The sequence below is a fragment of the Oncorhynchus masou genome, chromosome 17 (assembly GCF_036934945.1).
Source record: "Oncorhynchus masou masou isolate Uvic2021 chromosome 17, UVic_Omas_1.1, whole genome shotgun sequence".
NCBI classification, from domain to species: Eukaryota; Metazoa; Chordata; class Actinopteri; order Salmoniformes; family Salmonidae; genus Oncorhynchus; species Oncorhynchus masou.
Window position 1 is genome coordinate 37,593,510 of NC_088228.1, and position 17,787 is coordinate 37,611,296.

General features: G+C 44.4%; 1 protein-coding gene across 1 annotated transcript in view; it reads right to left on the reverse strand.

Moving 5' to 3' along the window:
* Positions 1 to 17,787, reverse strand: part of LOC135558980 (cadherin-24) — an 84,037-nt gene that overhangs the window by 16,963 nt on the left and 49,287 nt on the right. Inside the window, exons 5-6 of the mRNA XM_064993254.1 lie at positions 14,691 to 14,872; positions 1,987 to 2,243 (exon numbers count right to left, since the gene is read on the reverse strand). Of these exons, the coding sequence (XP_064849326.1) occupies positions 1,987 to 2,243; positions 14,691 to 14,872 (439 nt within the window). The remainder of the gene's footprint in view (positions 1 to 1,986; positions 2,244 to 14,690; positions 14,873 to 17,787) is intronic.

Consider the following 17,787-nt stretch of genomic DNA (forward strand, 5'->3'; position numbering starts at 1 on the left):
AACATACAGTGCCTTCAGAACACAACTGCCTTATAAAATGGATTAAATTGCATTAATCAAACACATAATTAAAAACTTTTGAAGGAAATGGAAACATAACATTTATAAAGTATTCAGACCCACAGAATTGAAGCACTTTACAACAAGTCTTCTTGGGCACACCTAGGCACACCTGTAGGATATTCTTCTTGCTGGGCACAGCACAGTGACCCAGTTTGTGACAAGGTACAAATCTGTTGTTCTGCCCCTGAACAAGGCAGTTAACCCACTGTCTAGGCAAATAAGAATTTGTTACTTGCCTAGTAAAATTGGATGGGGGCTTTGCTGCAACTATTTTAAGGTCTCCCCAGAGATGTTTGATCGGGTTCAGTCTGGGCTCTGGCTGGGCCACTTAAGGACATTCTTGTTTGTCTTTCAGTCTGTCTGTCTATATCATAGATGGCATATATAAATGGATAAACCCATCAAGGACGTCACACCATTCATTTCTATGTGAAGCCATGAATAGCGCACAAGAAACATCTCAAGGATGATCAATGGAAAAATGCTGAAGTCAAGGAAGTTGATTTTATAACTGACTTGCCTTTGCTGCACACTATTTTAAGGTCTCCCAGAGATGTTTGATCGGGTCTCTGGGCTCTGCTCTAAGGACAAGAGAACAGTCTGAGGTCCTGAGAGCTTTGGAGCAGTTCTGTCATGTGCCTTTTACTGAGGAGTGGCTTCCGTCTGGCCACTAAGATCTGATTGGTAGAGATGGTTATGCATCTCTGTCTAAGCTCTGTCAGGTGATCTGGTTCTTGGTCACCACCTTGACCAAGGCCCTTCTTCCCCAATTGCTCAGTTTGGCCGGGTGGCCAGCTCTAGGAAGAGTCTTGATGGTTCCAAACCTCTCCCATTTAAGAATGATGGAAACCGCTGTTTTCTTGGGGACCTTCAATGCTGCAGACATTTTTTGTACCCAGATCTGTGCCTTGACACAATCCTGTCTCGGTGCTCTAAGGACAATTCCTTCGACCTCATGGCTTGTTTTCTTTCTCTGACATGCACTGTCAACTGTGGGACCTTAAATAGACAGGTGAGTGCCTTTTCAAATCACGACCAATCAATTGAATTTACCACAGCTGGACTCCAATCAAGTTGTAGAAACTCAAGGATGATCAATGGAAACAGGATGCACCTCAATTTCGAGTCTCATGGCAAAGGGTCTGAATACTTATGTAAATTAATTGATTTGCAAACATTTCTAAAAACTGTTTTCGCTTGGTTCTTTAGATGGCAGGGATACTCATTTTAGAATAAGGGAATATTTTCATATAAAGATATAATGTGTGCGTTTGCACATGCTTGTTTGTCTTTCAGTCTGTCTGTCTATATCAGTTTGAGCTAGTCCAGGAATTAATGGCAGCTTGCAGGCAGTTTGAGCTCCAGGAAGTGCTGAGTGCTGACCCCTCTCATTGAGGATCTCAAGTTGAAGGCCGACCAGGGTGGACCCTCGGTCAGGGTTTTTCTCTTGTTATGTCAGGCATTGACACTTTCAAAATTAGCCCATATCAGCAACAAAAAAAAATTGATTGGTAAATTAGTCTAGCGGCCAGCTATCTAAACTTGTACAGCTATCTATACTTGTACTGCAAAATTTCTCTCCGCCCCATGACAAAATGTATAGAATTATAACTGCAAGAAGAGTCCGCTAAAATGTTTTGCTTTCAAGGTGTGGGGCCCCAAAACCTATATCTAACTTAGGGCCCCCAAAAGACTAAGGCTGGCTCTGAGCATGTGTGGGTATGGATACTGAGGCCCCTCATGATAGCCCCCACCCACATCAAAGTTGCCCATCCCTGATTTATACAAAGATGGCCGTTTTCCCGTTGAGGTTTTCCGGTTCACTATAATGGAGGATCCCGGTCGGCCTTGAACTTCAGGCCTTCAATGAGAGGGAACAGAAGTTCTCCCCTGGTCTGTATAGGATCCACTCTAGTCCAGTACCTGATGTTATTGGTGAGTCCAGTATCAGGGTCCACAGCACTAACCCGTCCCACGGTGCAGGCGGGAGGGCAGTTCTCCGACACATCCATACGGTAGCGAGCCCGGGAGAAGCGGGGCGGCTCGTCTGCGTCCAGCACGGCCACCCGGATGGAGGCGCGGTCCTTAAAGGGCCCACGGCGGAGGAAACGAGGGTCCACCATGGGGTTCAACACCTCCACGGAGAAAGAGTAGGAGCTACGACTCTCATAGTCCACAGCCTGCAGAGAGGGAGTGAGGGACAGTTATTGATACACCCGCAATAACATCTGCTAAATATGTGCATGTGACAAATGCTGTTTGATTTGGTTGAGAGAGAGAGAGAGAGAGAGAGAGAGAGAGAGAGAGAGAGAGAGAGGTTACAGTAACTACATGTTGGTTCTGTAGTGTAACATTGCCAAGTGATATTGTATCACGCTTTCCCTTTACAACACCGGAAGTTAATGTGCTCACATTCTCATGTATGCTCCTGGGTATGGTGTGGAAACATACACATTTCCATACAAATGCAATAAGCTCACCTTGACTGTGAAAATAAAATCATATTGACATTTCGCAAAGGTATGTTTTATTCAGTGGTAGAAACTTAAGCATCAGCATCAAGTATGATGCATTGACCTGGTTACGTACAGGCATATCATGTACCCATGCTACTACATTCACAGATGTAGTCAGACAAGTAGGAAGCTGTGAGGGTTTCATGATACAGCTCCAATCTCGTCTGAATCTGGCATCTGCTGAGATGTTATGACTGTCTGCCTGTCTATCTTTCTGGCTGGTTGCTCATTGTGGTTTCTCTTAGCAGGTGGGTTCCTCTAGGAATGAACTCGTCTCTGATCAGATCATGAGAGGTGATTGCTAGTGAGGGCAAAGCCCTACCTTGATTACATTCTGGAGAGCGACACGGCTGGGTTTGGTTAAAAACAGCGTTCTGAGGTTTTCTTACATGCCAATATTGGATGGAGTCAGTATGATTGGCAGAAACATACAGACTGGACTGGACTAGGAATAAATAGAGTGATTTGGTATGAGCAATATTCAACGCATGAGTGAAAAAAACTATCTTTGAATGTCCCTCTTGGAGGAAAATATGGATATTTTTCTCTTCTTTCTGATCTCCCCTCTTTTTTTCTTTTTTTTCTCACAGTTGTAAAGAACTGCATTCTCTTACAAGAAATCTGTAATCTTAACAGGACAGAGATTGATTAAAAACGATGCAGTGAGAAAAGGGGAATTGAAGGGCACAGATATTGAAATATAGGCAATACCGGAAAGATTTCGAAGCAGGAAAAAGGGAAATGTCAGAGAGAGAGAGAGCCAGGGAGAGTGAGAGAGAGGGAGTGAGGGGGTAGACAGAGAGAAAGGTTCTCTAACAGGATCCCATTAGAGGGAGAGAGAGACAATCTGTCTGAGGAGGAGAGATGTCACTTACACTGTGAACACACACTTATCACCCACTCCCTCCCTTCCTCCTCCCTTCATTCCTCCCGCCCTCCCTCTCTCCCATGCACTCCATCACAGTCTCCACTCCCATCCTAGTGTGTAGAGGTCCATCTCTGACACCCAGAACACACACTCATCTCTTTCTCTCGCTCAGGCTTAGAGAAAGCACTTATCACAACCACCACCTCCCTTTTTCTGTCTCACTTCCTCATCCTATATGCTGCTTTCTCTCTCCATCTCCATCTCTCTCTCTCACTCTTCCACTCACACTCTCTCAGTCTCCCACTCTCTCTGCCACTCTCGCTGGTTTTTTTAAATAAATGCATTATTAGACTAGCTACAGTGCAGGCAAACTCAGATGAGCTGCTAAATGAGATAGCTGGTTGGCTAGCTAGCTATCTAGCCAACTTCACATACTGTATAGATAGCTAGCCAAGTGAATGAAATACCACCATCTACCTAACTTCATATTAGCTAGCTATCTTGATGTATTTATCACTGTAAAACAACAAACTCCAAATACATTTGTAGGTAGCTAGCTAACAGCCATGGAGGAGGGTGAAAGGATAGCAGCCCCAACTGTCAGTGAGAGAGGAGGCTATTCTGGATAGGGCAGGTACTTTTGAGTAGTTCCAGTCCCTAGAATAAAGGACGGAGATGATAGCAACATAATATTCAGTCATTTCTTGTGAGGTTTTCTGGCTTCAGATAAAGAGAGCTGTCTGCGGATGAAGAGGGCCCAATGAAGAGCAGTGGTTCTCAGTCCTGGTCCTGGGGTCCTAAAGGGGTGCACATTTTTGTTTTTGCCTTAGCACTGCACAGCTGATTCAAATTATCAACTCATCATCGAGCTTCAAGTGGTATTTATATATTAATTTGTGATGCTATGCTATCCTTGACATGATCCTGCTATTGACACATGCTACACATGCACATATGTGTGTCCATGCATCTATCAATCCAACGTAATCCACAATGACCTGGTGATGTAAATGTCTCTAATAATTACATTGTCTTCTATATTCCTACAGATACCTTGTAACTGGAGATTCCTTCAAAACGATTGCCTACGGTTAACGTGTAGGGCACTGCAAGGTTGGGTGACCAGGGCCATCTGGGACTGCCTCCTGGAGGAATTCAGGTGTGTGAAGGCTACCTGTGTCCTGCATAACTTCACGAGGATGGACACGAGGACCAGGAGGGGATCTGCGGCTCGCCGCTGTGTGCCAGAGGAGAAGTCTACTGCTCAGCAGGATGTTTCAAGGATGGGGTCCAACAACACAGCAGGGGAGGCAATCCGTGTGGGAGATCTTCGCCTCCTACCTCTTCGAAAGAGGGTGCTGTTCCCTGGCAACACCATAGACTACACTATGCACAACCAAAGGCTCTTTTAAGAGCCATTCACATTGCAATGAGAGTATTCTTCCATTTACTTAGCTACATCAACTGCAGTTATTCATTTCCCAGTTTCTCTCCCTTTGATGTCTACTTCTTAGGTGAGGGTGCTGTTTAGGTAAGGGTGTGACGTCTGTACAAAAACAAAACAGGCTATTTTAAATCACCCATATTGAAAAAAAATGTAGAACACCCTATAACCCACACCTACACACTCATGTATCAATCTGATGAATGGATTGTGTTGTGCAGTAAGCAGGTTCAGGTGTATAACACTTCATTATTCCTATAACTACACTATATTGTTTGTCCTCGTGTGTCCGTTCATGTTTTCAGCATAAAGTTCTCTGCAGCCACTTAGAGTGGTGTGGAATCCAGGTGAGGCCACACACACAGATTTCTGTTGAACACTGTCTCTTTAACTACCTTATTTTCTCAATAACAGTCTCCCTTCCTCACTTCATCCCTCTCTCCTCTTCTCCCTAAATCCTCTAGGTTATATCAGCTGTGTCGGTGAACCCCTCCCGCATCTGAACTGGCTACATAGAGGGCACAGCATGATCAGAGGTGAGAGGTCAATTGGTCAGGTCAACAGGAAGTATTTTTAAAGAGATCCTTTACATTGAAATAGAGATAGAGATGTAGTAGTCCCAGAGTTAATGATCCAAGGTCAGTTTTGCATTTCACGTCCTGATTTTTACGATGAATAACAACGTTAGAATAAAAAATAAATAATACATCTCTCTCCATCTGCCTCTACTCTGCAGATGTGTTTTGATGTGAGAGAGGATGCCAACCCCCAGTCCCATCATCGCCACCTCACCTGCTTTTAAGGTAACCTTCGGGCTGACTCGAGACACTATTATGTAATTGTGATGAACTGAGAGAATATTTGGGTAGCACTGTGATTCATTAATCATATGCTACCTTCCCTGCTCCTATGTTCTTACCTCTTTCCCTTTCTGTCTTTTGCACCTCCCTCTCTTCCTCTTTCTTCCTCTGTTTTTATAACGCACAACAGATGTGCATTGAAGTACAGATTGAGCGTGTATTTATACTATTACGATGATAATACTTATAATGCATGTATTTATAACACTTGGATAATGAACTTCTTTCAATAAAGCGTTTCACATTCTCTACTGGTTAAAATGAAGTCTCATTTGATGAAATACTACACCTATCCTGTGTTTATCAGATCAATGCAGATGAAGGGGATTAGATATTGAGATGAGCCGGTTTTAGAGTATTTGCGTGATGCATAAGCAGTGTAGCGTACTGTTTTTTTAAATGATGTTTCGGTATATATGAATTACAAATCAGCCTTTAACTAGTTAAATCATGTTTCTAGTCTATTGCATAGTTACAATGTGTAATCGTTGATGTCCCAGGACCAAGATTGTTAAACACTGTTGAAGTGTATAATTGTAATACATACATACAGACTCAGCATCGTTCAAAGACTGGAATTTGATACTCCTGGTATTGGATATGACTGAAAAACAATCTCAAAGACATTCACACCTGAACTGCACCTCTATTTTCCAAAGTAGAGTACATGATCAGTGAATATATTAAATGTACAGGCTACAATGTGGGGATCTCATGCATGGTAATAACTACATGTATATATGACTTGCATCCTTGACACAGAGTTATATTATATTCTACTCAGTCCATAGGCTTCATTAATGTCATTGAGACTGTTTTGAAGTTGATACAACTGCCTATGATAGCTGAGGTTCATAGCTAGGTTCTGAACTAATATGTATACCAAACGCTTTAGGGTCCATACACAGATCGGCTACATAGCTAGCTACACATCCATGGGCATACAGGTATTTTTATCCTCCACTGCACAATAAGCAAGAACATGGCTAGCTATGTTATTTCATCTATCTGCGAGGCAAATATCAGAAAGGTAAGCCTACAAAATTGTACATTCGATTTGCAGTAAATGCTTTAGCTAGCTAGATTCTTTACATGCACTGTTTCACAAGACGACAGCCTGGTTTGCTGGTAGAGTCCGTAAAACATTAAACAACCAGAATTACAATTTCATATGCATAAAGCTAGCCAGCTTGCTTGCTAAATCGCAATTTTTGTAAATTAACTTTATGATAAAAAAAATATGCATAATTATTTGTCGTTAACTAACATATTCCTGTTTACTGTACAATTTTATGCATGATTCGTTATGACGCTATAATCACTTGCATTTGCTTCCACCCTGGTATTTCTGTCAGCCATCTTTGCTGAAGAAAGTCTCCAACTTGGGTCGCATAGCGTCACATTTGTCAGGGGAACCACTCGATATGATTGGTCATTGTCCAGAGGTCGCCACTGGTTATTTGCATAAAGTTGGGAAAGGTTTTTCACCGCATCCCACGCCACCTTCGCACCACCCAAAGGTCACCGCCCTCTCTGCTTCTCACCACTATCTTTCCATCAAAATGAATGAGAAGCTGTGTTTCACCACGCGGCATCCTGTGCTAGTGTATCATGCCCATCACTCTCCCTGTCTCTCACTCCCACTCTCCCTCTGGATCTCTCACTCTCTCTCATTCCCACTCTCCCACTCCCTCTCACTCTCTCTCTTCCTCCCACTCTCTCTCTACCTCCCATTCTAACTTTCTCACTCTCCCACTCTCACTCTCCCACTCTCCCACTCTCACTCTCCCACTCTCACTCTCCCACTCTCTCACTCTCTCACTCTCACTCTCCCACTCTCACTCTCACTCACTCACTCTCAAACCTTCTCTTGTCCTGTCCTGCACTCACTATTTTTTGAAATTCTAATTCTTTCTCTGTAACAATTGCCTTTTGCTACAGACTAAGCATGGAATTAATGAACTAACCAGTGTGTGTGTGTGTGTGAGGGGGGGGCTGATCAGTGAGGCTTTAAATGATCTGAATCCAACTACTTTGCAGCTATTGTATATGTGTAGCCAGCGTTTCCATCTTACCGTAGGGGAATATGCAAGTGAAAAATGATCTCTTTAACTGCATGGTGCTGTATAAGAGCCTTCTCTATCCTGCTGGCGTAGCCTATGTGGGGTTTTACTCAATTCTCAACATTTTACATCAAGATTATGTCTTTGTCTGACTACTCACTTAAGATTGCAGACTTAGCTCTGAGCAATTTTGCAGACAGACATGCAACTTTAGTATTGCTGGAACAGAGTATCCTCTAAATCTCTCCACACTTTGCTCTTTCTCTCTCCCTCCTTTCTGTCACTCACTCTGTTTATGTCCTTCCTTCCTCTCGTTTTCTCCCTCTGCCCTCTGTCTGTATACTCATCCCTATATTTTGGGTATATCCCCTTTTCCTCTCGCATCCTCATTCTCCCTTCCTCTCTCTCTTTCATCCCTCTGTTTCTCTTTTCCTCTCTCTCTCTCTCTCTCTCTCTCTCCCATCTCCCATTCTCTCGCTTCCATGTCCCATGTTCTATCCCCCCCCTCTCCCTCTCTCTCTCTACCATCTCCCATTCTCTCGCTTAGATGTCCCATGTTCTATCCCCTCTCTCTCTCTCTCTCTCTCTCCCCCATCTCCCATTCTCTCGCTTCCATGTCCCATGTTCTATCCCCTCTCTCTCTCTCTCTCTCCCCCATCTCCCATTCTCTCGCTTCCATGTCCCATGTTCTATCCCCTCTCTCTCTCTCTCTCCCATCTCCCATTCTCTCGCGTCCATGTCCCATGTTCTATCCTCTCTCTCTCTCTCTCTCTCTCTCTTGCTCTTCCTTTCTCCCTCTCCTTCTCTCCGAGGAGATTAGTACAATCTCTCTTCTCAGTGAGAAAACAAACACAGATAATCCTCGGAGCGCTGCTAGCCGGTGACCGTGGATCAGCCAGCCGTTTAAAGTGAGAGCATATGGAAATAATGGCTAACCAATGGAATTAAAGTGTCCCTAGGTGGAATCACACAGATATATGAATAGAAGGTTTACACAGCTCAAACCCCCCCCCCCCCCCCAAAAACATACCTTGAGTGAAATCAGGGAATGTATATATTGGGGGAAGATGATCGTCTTTTGTGATGTAGCATATATTATTAAGCAGGAACTTTTATCCAAAGAGACTTACAGTCACGCGTACGTACATTTGAAATCATATCCTGGCTTTGCAAGTGCCATGCTCTACCAACTGAGGACAATTTCTCATTGAACTCCAAATGTTGCTGAGGATCAGTGTCATAGACCTGTGTAGCATGCAGCTGTGTAGTCAGCACACTCTGGACTCAACTAGGCCTTTACTACCCTTAGGCACTTCCAGAGCGTGTGACTAGAAGGTTCTATCTGCATTTTTTTGTCCAAATGTAGAGTTTGCCCTAGCCTTGTTCTGTTCAATGTTCTCTACCTGTACATAATTCCTACCCCTTGACTTATTCCACATTTTGTCGTGCTACAGTCTGAATTTAAAAAATGTACGCACACCGTAATGACAAAGTGAAAACATGTTTTCAGAAATGTTAGCAAATGTATTGAAAATGAAATATGAATTTACAAAAGTATTCACACCCCTGAGTCAATACTTTGTAGAGACACCTTTGGCAGCCATTACAGCAGTGTCTTTCTGGGTAAGTCTCTAAGAGCTTTCACACCTGGATTGTGCAACATTTGCCCATTATTCTGGTAGATTTAAGTCAAAACTGTAACTCGGCCACTCAGGAACATTCACTGTCTTCTTGGTAAGCAACTCCAGTGTAGATTTGTTTCAAATTATTGTCCTGCTGAAAGGTGAATTCATCTACCAGTGTCTGGCGGTGTCACGCCCTGACCATAGAGAGCCTGTTATTCTCTGTTAGTTAGGTCGGGGTTTGACTAGGGTGGGTCATCTAGGTAATTATATATCCATGTTGGCCTGGTATGATTCCCAATCATAGGCAGCTGTTTATTTGTTATTTTTACCCATCTACCAATAGGTGCCTTTCTTTGCAAGGCATTGAAAACCTCCCTGGTCTTTGTGGTTGAATATGTGTTATAAATTCACTGCTTGACTGAGGGACCTTACAGATAATTGTTTGTGTGGGGTACAGAGATGAGGAAGTCCTTCCAAAAATCATGTTAAACACTATTATTGAACACAGAGTGTCACGCCTTGGTCTTAGTATTTTGTTTTTTAGTTAATTAGTTGGTCAGGCCAGGGTGTGACATGGGTTTATGTTTGTTGTATTTCTTAGTGGGGTTTTTTAGTTATTGGGATTGTGGCTGATTAGGGGTGTGTGTTGCATAGGTTTGGCTGCCTGAGGCGGTTCTCAATCAGAGTCAGGTGATTCTCGTTGTCTCTGATTGGGAACCGTATTTAGGTAGCCTGGGTTTCACTTTGTATTTCGTGGGTGATTGTTCCTGTCTCTGTGTTAGTGTTCAGCAGACAGGCTGTATAGGTTTTTCACGTTCCGTTTGTTGTTTTTGTTATTTCATGTATCGTCATTTGTTCTATTAAAAACATGAGTAACCAACACGCTGCATTTCAGTCCGACTCTCTTTCGACAAACGAAGAACGCCGTTACACAGAGTCCATGCAACTTATTATGTGACTTAAGCAAATGTTTACTCCTGAACTTATTTAGGTTTGCCGTAACAAAAGGGTTGAATGGTTACGGACTCAAGACATTTCAGCTTCTCATTTTTAATTGATTTGTAAACATTTCAAAAAACCTAATTTCACTTTGACATTCTGGGATATTGTGCTTAATCCATTTTAAATTCAGGCTGAAACACAAAAAAATGTGGAAAACATTAAGTGGTGTGAATACATTTAAAAATACAACCTAAACATGTCTAACACCATTTCAAACCAATGGTTTGGAACTTTGGAACTTGAAAGCCACTTATCTCTGAATCATCTTTTTGCAGATAGAACCTTATAGTCCCAAGCTCTTGACTTCATGTCGATGTGTAAGGATTGGATACCGTAGGTATATGCAATATAGTAATAGCTCCACCTTGACCTCTGACAGGGTAGGTTACACATTCCTAAAAGTGCCTAGGGGGTAGCGGTTCTAAAGGTCAGTTTGAAGTTTTCTTACCACCCCTACACTACCACAGGTGAGTAGAGGGCACAATGTCAATTAACTGTCTCCGATTACAGCTGTTATATCCACCACTGGGTGGCAGCTTTGCAGAGCAGTAACAAGGAACTAGGAACTATTTACAGAGAAGAAGCCTTATTGTAAACCTAAGTTCACTTGATGGCTCAGGTATATATATATATATATTTAACATCAATGGTATTGAGATGTTTACCCGGTAGACCTGTAGTTTGTACCAAACACAACAGTATGAGGGTGGAAGTGCTGTCAATTTAAGACTTGAGAGATTGGATGCCAAAATGTAGTTCCCAATTCCAAACACATTCTATTGGCTTCGAACCTTCCCTTTCTCTGCATTTAGGCCTGTGTGCACAGGGGCTAGATCTCATCTCAATCCACTGCCCTCAGAAAACCCCATTTCAAAAAACATACTGGTGTGCTCATATAAGCCTATAAATGAATAGTTGTCCATTTTTCAAATCCCCGGCCACCGTTTAGAGGTTGAATTAGAGTGACCTATGCCCAGGCAGTTAAGAGGGAGAATCACAACAATGAGTCAGACTGAGACAAAAACTGCTAGTATCCAACAAAATGGCCCCTGAGAAAAGAGAAAAGGAGAGGAGGAGGATGAGTGAGGGGATGACAAAGGGAGGGAGAGAGAGAGAGTGAGAGAAAGGGAAACAGAAAGAGAGAGGCATAGGGAGAGTGAGGGAGAGACATAGAGACAGAGAGAGAGAGAGAGAGAGATATGGAGAGAGAGAGAGTTTGCTGTGGCCCTGGGAGACTGACTGTGAATAAGCAGTGATAAGAGACAGGCAGTCCCCAGTCTTTACCCAGACTGACTGCCAGAGTGTTAACGACCCAGCTTCCCTGCACGTCCCTGGCTAACCCTCCACCACCCTCACCTCACCCCACCTCTCCACTCTCTACCACTGCCTATGGGCCTGTCGCTGTCTGTCCCTGACAGATACACACACACGCACACACACACACACACCCCGTCATCTGTCACATCACACAGTGCTGAACCTCATTCTTTTAGGAAGGCGCCACCATCGTTTTTAAACAAATGACCGTATTCCTTCACACCTTCCTTCACACCACCTTTTTCGCATCCCACTGATTGTTAACAACGATATAGCTGCCAGCCAAGGTCAACAATGTTTGTGTGTTTGTGCCCGGGCGCACGTGCGCCTGTGTCTGTGTCTGTGTCTGTGTGTTCGCCTGTGTATGTATTCCAGTGTGCCTGTGTGTGTGTGTGTGTGTGTGTCCGTGCGGATGTGTGTGTGGCTGTAAGTCTAAGATCAACGGTAGAAAGATTCTTCCCACATCGAGGTCAGGGTAGACTCAGTGGTAGCAGAGATTGTTCCAGTTGGAAATATTTTCCTCAAGGGCAAAGAGATCATCGCTTCCCACAAAACCCCTCCCTTTTCCCCCCCCTTCCCTACAGACAAACTGGCCATCGACAGTGAGTGATTCAGTACACACAAACCTCAACACACACACACATCACATACAACACATTCCCAAACACACTTTTTGTTGTTGTGCAAATCGTGGCGGGAGCTTAGCTCCATTTTTAGGCTTTGTTTATTTTTTCTATTACTGTGGTATCTTCTATGTTTTCCATTAGTTACGTGTGGATTCTCTGAACGGCTAAATCCCTTGTAACCTCCTCAAGTCTTTTTCTCAGCTACACCCACCTACCTAGCGCCCACCTATCATTCTTATCCTCCCTCTGTCACAACGACAACCGTGTGTTCCCTGAGCCAATTTGGAAGAGCACTAGAGAAGACGGACATAAAAATGTCCATCTCTTCTATTTCTTTCCAGAATATCTTTTTGGGGAAGGAGGGAGACAACGTTGCATATTGGACAAATAATTTTAGGTTTTGTTTGGCGTCCTCAGTGCAATGGAGTCGGAATCCGAGGGGAGATAGGAGAGGGATGTGAGAGGAGGTGTGCATTTGTTTACAAGTCATTTTCCCTCTCATTTCTCCAGTGACTGAGCACACTGTGAATTGATCACTTCTATCTCCCTCTGCCGGATGCTGCTTAGAAATTCTCTCTATGTTATTGCTCTCTCTATTTCTCTCTCTCGAACTCGGTTGTTTTTTTCTCAAACAAACCTCGATTTTTCAGCCTGCCTGTCTTCCTTTGGGTGTGTTTTTCCACTTCATTTGTGCTCTCTCTCTTTTCTCTCTCCTCTTTTTCTCACTATCTCTTCCATCTGTTTTTGCTCTGGCTGTCTCACTAATTTCACTCTCTTTTTCCTCCCGGCTTCCTTCCATCCATCCATCCATCCACCCCCCCCCCACACACACACACACCCCGACCCAAGGGGCCAGGGTTCTGGTCTTGAAGCACGGTTTCGACTGCACCTACAGTCTTGCTTCAGTACCACAGTTTAACTGACGCCCAGACAAGAAATACAATTTCCATTGACAGCCACATAGAGAAGTCAGATTTGAAAATTCCAAATAAGACACTTGAGTCATGACCTTAGTCCACAAAACATCCATTGAATAATTCAAATAATTGTCGCTGAGGCCGTTTTTTTTTTTGTATCCCCGAAGATTTTAAAATCTTATTTTCACCCAATGTCTGCCATGTTTATGGATGACGTGACAACATCGTCGCTGCTTGCTGCCCTGTGCTCACTGAGTGCTAGTGCGCATGTGATGTTGGGTCATGTAAACCAGATGCAACATGGATATAGACGGTCCACGAATTGCCGTGTGCAAACGTGAGTAGATTACGTTGCAAACAACGGTCGGACATCTTGGACGCAGTATCCAGTCCTTTTATACCTTAGTGCCCCCACCCCTTTCCCTCACCTCTCTCTGTTTCCCCTTCCCTCTCCACCTCTCACTGTCTCTTCCCCCCTCCCTCCCTCCCCTCTCTCTCTTATCAACGTAACACATCCCAGGCCTGGAAATCCTCTACAACCCTACCCCTGGCCAAGGCTTTTTTAACACATCTCACAAACCCCGGGGGGGGGGCTGTCACAGTGACACACACATCCGCAGGCACACTCACACACACACACACACACACACACACACACACACACACACACACACACACACACACACACACACACACACACAAACACACACACACACACACACACACACACACACACACACTCAGTAAAACACATTCACACTGGATGACCATCAGAGGCGCCTCAGAGTCTCTCATATCTCAGATCTAAGTGACAGGCTATATTAAAGAGCAGGGTATATTTTTATCACTCACACACTGTGTATGCGCTTCTTTGAAAGGCTAATTTAGCTTCAAATAGCATATTTCATGCGTGTCTCTGAGACAGACTAGAGGTCTTTGGTGTTGCTGCTATTGATGTCAGTCAACATCAACATCACACGTGAGAGAGGCCCACTCACAGGTGAGTAATAACGCGTGAGACAGACACACATACACACACATGTTCCACGCAACAAACACAGTGTCAGCTCTCATCCCCAACCACATGTCTTCATTAGTAGATAACCCAGAGTGACAGTCAGCTCTGGGGGGAATCATCTAGAATCAGACAGCATCAAGGCAAATGTGAGCTGATTCAACAAGCACACACACAGATATGGCCGTCTGGCTCACAGAGAAAACACTAGATATCCAGCATTGCAGGCTCACCTGTTTCCTCTCTCTCCTCCTCCTCATCATCTGTTCCATTATTACACCCTGTTCCGCCCTCCCTCGTTCCCTCCAACCCTCTCTCTCGGGTAACACCAAACACGTTCCCTCGCTTACTCCCACATCTATCTTCCCTCTCACCTTGTTCAGTGTGATCACAGCCTCTTGGTTGGCTCCGCTGATGTTGAAGGTGTTCCCCGTCTCTCCCTCCAGGATGGTATATTCCAGCTTGGCATTGTCGCCCAGGTCAGCATCTGTTGCCGAGATACGGCCCACCTCCGCCCCCGGAACAGCCAGCTCGGACACAGAGAACGACCACATACCTGGAGAGAGAGAGGAGGGAGGAAGAGAAAGAGAGAGATTTAGATATGGGATATGGTGAAAAACAGGGAGGGGGAGTGGGTGAGAAAAAGGAGGATAGAGAGAGGGAAGAGGCCATGGCAGGGGAGAGAGACATATCACAGGTTACATGACACGCCTTTCTTCTTGCCTATGTTGTTTGTGTTTGGTGAGACGAGATAGAGAGGACTCATAAATGTCAATGTCTGTGGTTGTCTCCTGCTGTTATTTCTTATCTGCTAACAAGTTTGATTATTAAAGGCTCAATGCAGCTGTTTTTATCTCAATATCAAATTATTTCTGGGTAACAATTAAGCACCTTACGGTGATTGTTTTCAATTAAAATGGTAAAAATAAACAACAATAGTCTCTTAGCAAAGAGCAATTACTCAAGCATGAATTTAGCTTGGAGTGTATGGGAGTGGTCTGAGTGGGGAGGGGACTTCTGAAAACGAGCTGTTATTGGTAGAGAGGTTTGGAATGGTCTTTTTTTATTGGTCTATTAACTCGTTTACCGCATGGTTATGTCACCAGGCAGGCCAAAACTCCCATTCCTCCAAAACAGGCAGAAATCTCACCATAGTATTACTCTGACTTCATAGCGTTGAAATATATACATTAAAACTCAGGAAGATCCCATTTTGGATTTGCACTGGGCCTTTAATCAAGGACAGATAACAGGCCTTTGGTTCTCCTCCACTCAGATATGTTTAAACATGCAGGGGACTTTACCTTTAAGTGCCATTCACATTAAATCACCACAGTAAAATGCCCTTTTGCTGGAGCTGCAGTTTATATTACAGACAAATACACTGCTCCCGTAACTCAATCTTTTCTGGGAGAGAGCACAGAGCAATGCAGTAGCTAGCTAGTCAGTCACGGGTCTGCATTGCTCACGCACCGTCCGTTTCTTACACTTCACAGTCGCTTGGCAAACTGGTGTATACCACACACACACGGACCGTCGACTCAAGTGACAAGATCAAGGGAGGTGGGAGAGAAAGAAACATATATTTTTGCCATACATACACAAAACTGCCGTGCCCATTCAGCAGAGCAGCTATCTACACCTTGCTATTGCTCGGGAAAATCTGATAAACACTGGGGCTCAGACAGAATAACATTGTAAGAAGTGTTTTGTGACAGTAAAAAGGATAACCAGCACTTCAGCCAGACAACATCGGGACGACATCAAATAGACAAGGAGTAAGATAGTCTATATCCGCCTACATCAGAGTAAGACACAATGTTCAATAAGGATGTTATCCTTCGCAACAACACACAGGACAAATGTTCAATTGTAATGTATCCATCCAATCGATGAATTACGGTGGAAGATAATGTTTGCCATCACTTTTCACAAACACCAGAATTGTGTCCTATGTTTCTTCAAACATAAGGAGAAGGTGGCGTCAGCCACCACAACTGACATCGATCAAGCGGCATCATGTCCACAGCTATAAGTCATCATGCTCATTTCTACAGTACAACCTCCCAAGTGCCGGGCCCTTGAGAGTAAACGGCTCCCTGGTCATTCACCTGCTCTTTGATCCTCTGGCCCAACGACCACCTTCTCCTTCTTCTAGCAGCAATCTGCTCATGACACCTGATTGAAGTACTATCACTGACATGTTTGAGTAAGGGGCCAGGAGTTTTTCCTGACCACATGAACTCAGGGTTTCCTCATCAGGGCATGTGGTCAGGAACAACTCCGGTCCCTGGGGGCCCTCGTGTGTGGGTGTGGTGTCCCGAGGGATTGGCTGGGCACGATGTCAGCAAAAAATATAAATGTATGCTCCGTTGGCTCTGAATAATAATGACATATTCTTTGTATTCTAATAATGAGTTAAAGAAAGGACAAACCGTGTATATTACAGGATATAAATGTACATTTCCGTCTCCTTAGGCGGCGAAACATGAAACTCAGCATGCTTACGCCCACAGAGACTCCGGGGCCCGGGCCTGCCTACTGAAGGGGATACTGTGCCAATGAATCAACATTACATATCAGTTTATTTGCCATGACGACGAATCAACCATCTGGGACACTGGGCACCAGAAGGCAAAGACTCAGACCATCCCACGAAACATTCATATTACTAATGACACCCAAAATTAGCTAAGTTCTATTCAAGTGAGCAAAAAAGAGAAACTATCAGCCCACCCACACAGACGCAGAGAAACTCTCTCTCGCTCTCATTAACATACACAACAAACACTCACTGTAACAGTTGTCTATATGTCGATGTACTGCTGGAAGGCAATCATAAATCTCAGAGCTGTGTTACACAAGAGCAGTGATGCAGGCGCGTGCACCACACACACACACACACACACACAAACACACAGCTTTAGGAGTGAATGGGGGGAGGCGTGATGGCGATGGTAAAGTAGTCATTATCAGCTTTCCTCTCACCATGTAGTCAAGCGGGCAACTGAAATCATTCATCATGTCCACTGGAGATCGATGGAGTCGGCGAGAGGGAAAGAGAGGGAGCGACAGCTCAAAATAATATGAGGACAGGCTGCCAAGGCAACAATAATCACACATCACTTGAAACTCCTGGCTCTGGCCTCTCTAGAGAGGTGTGGTGAAGCACCATGGGTGGACACCGGCTCAATGCTTTGTGGCTCTCTGATACAGTTCCCCCCACCAGGCCTTGGTAATTGCGCTCAGGAGATAGAATCAAACCCCTCCATTGTGCTCTGCTCAAACCCCTCCGCTGTGCTCTGCTCTAACCCCTCCGCTGTGCTCTGCTCAAACCCCTCCGCTGTGCTCTGCTCTAACCCCTCCGCTGTGCTCTGCTCAAACCCCTCCGCTGTGCTCTGCTCAAACCCCTCCGCTGTGCTCTGCTCAAACCCCTCCATTGTGCTCTGCTCAAACCCCTCCATTGTGCTC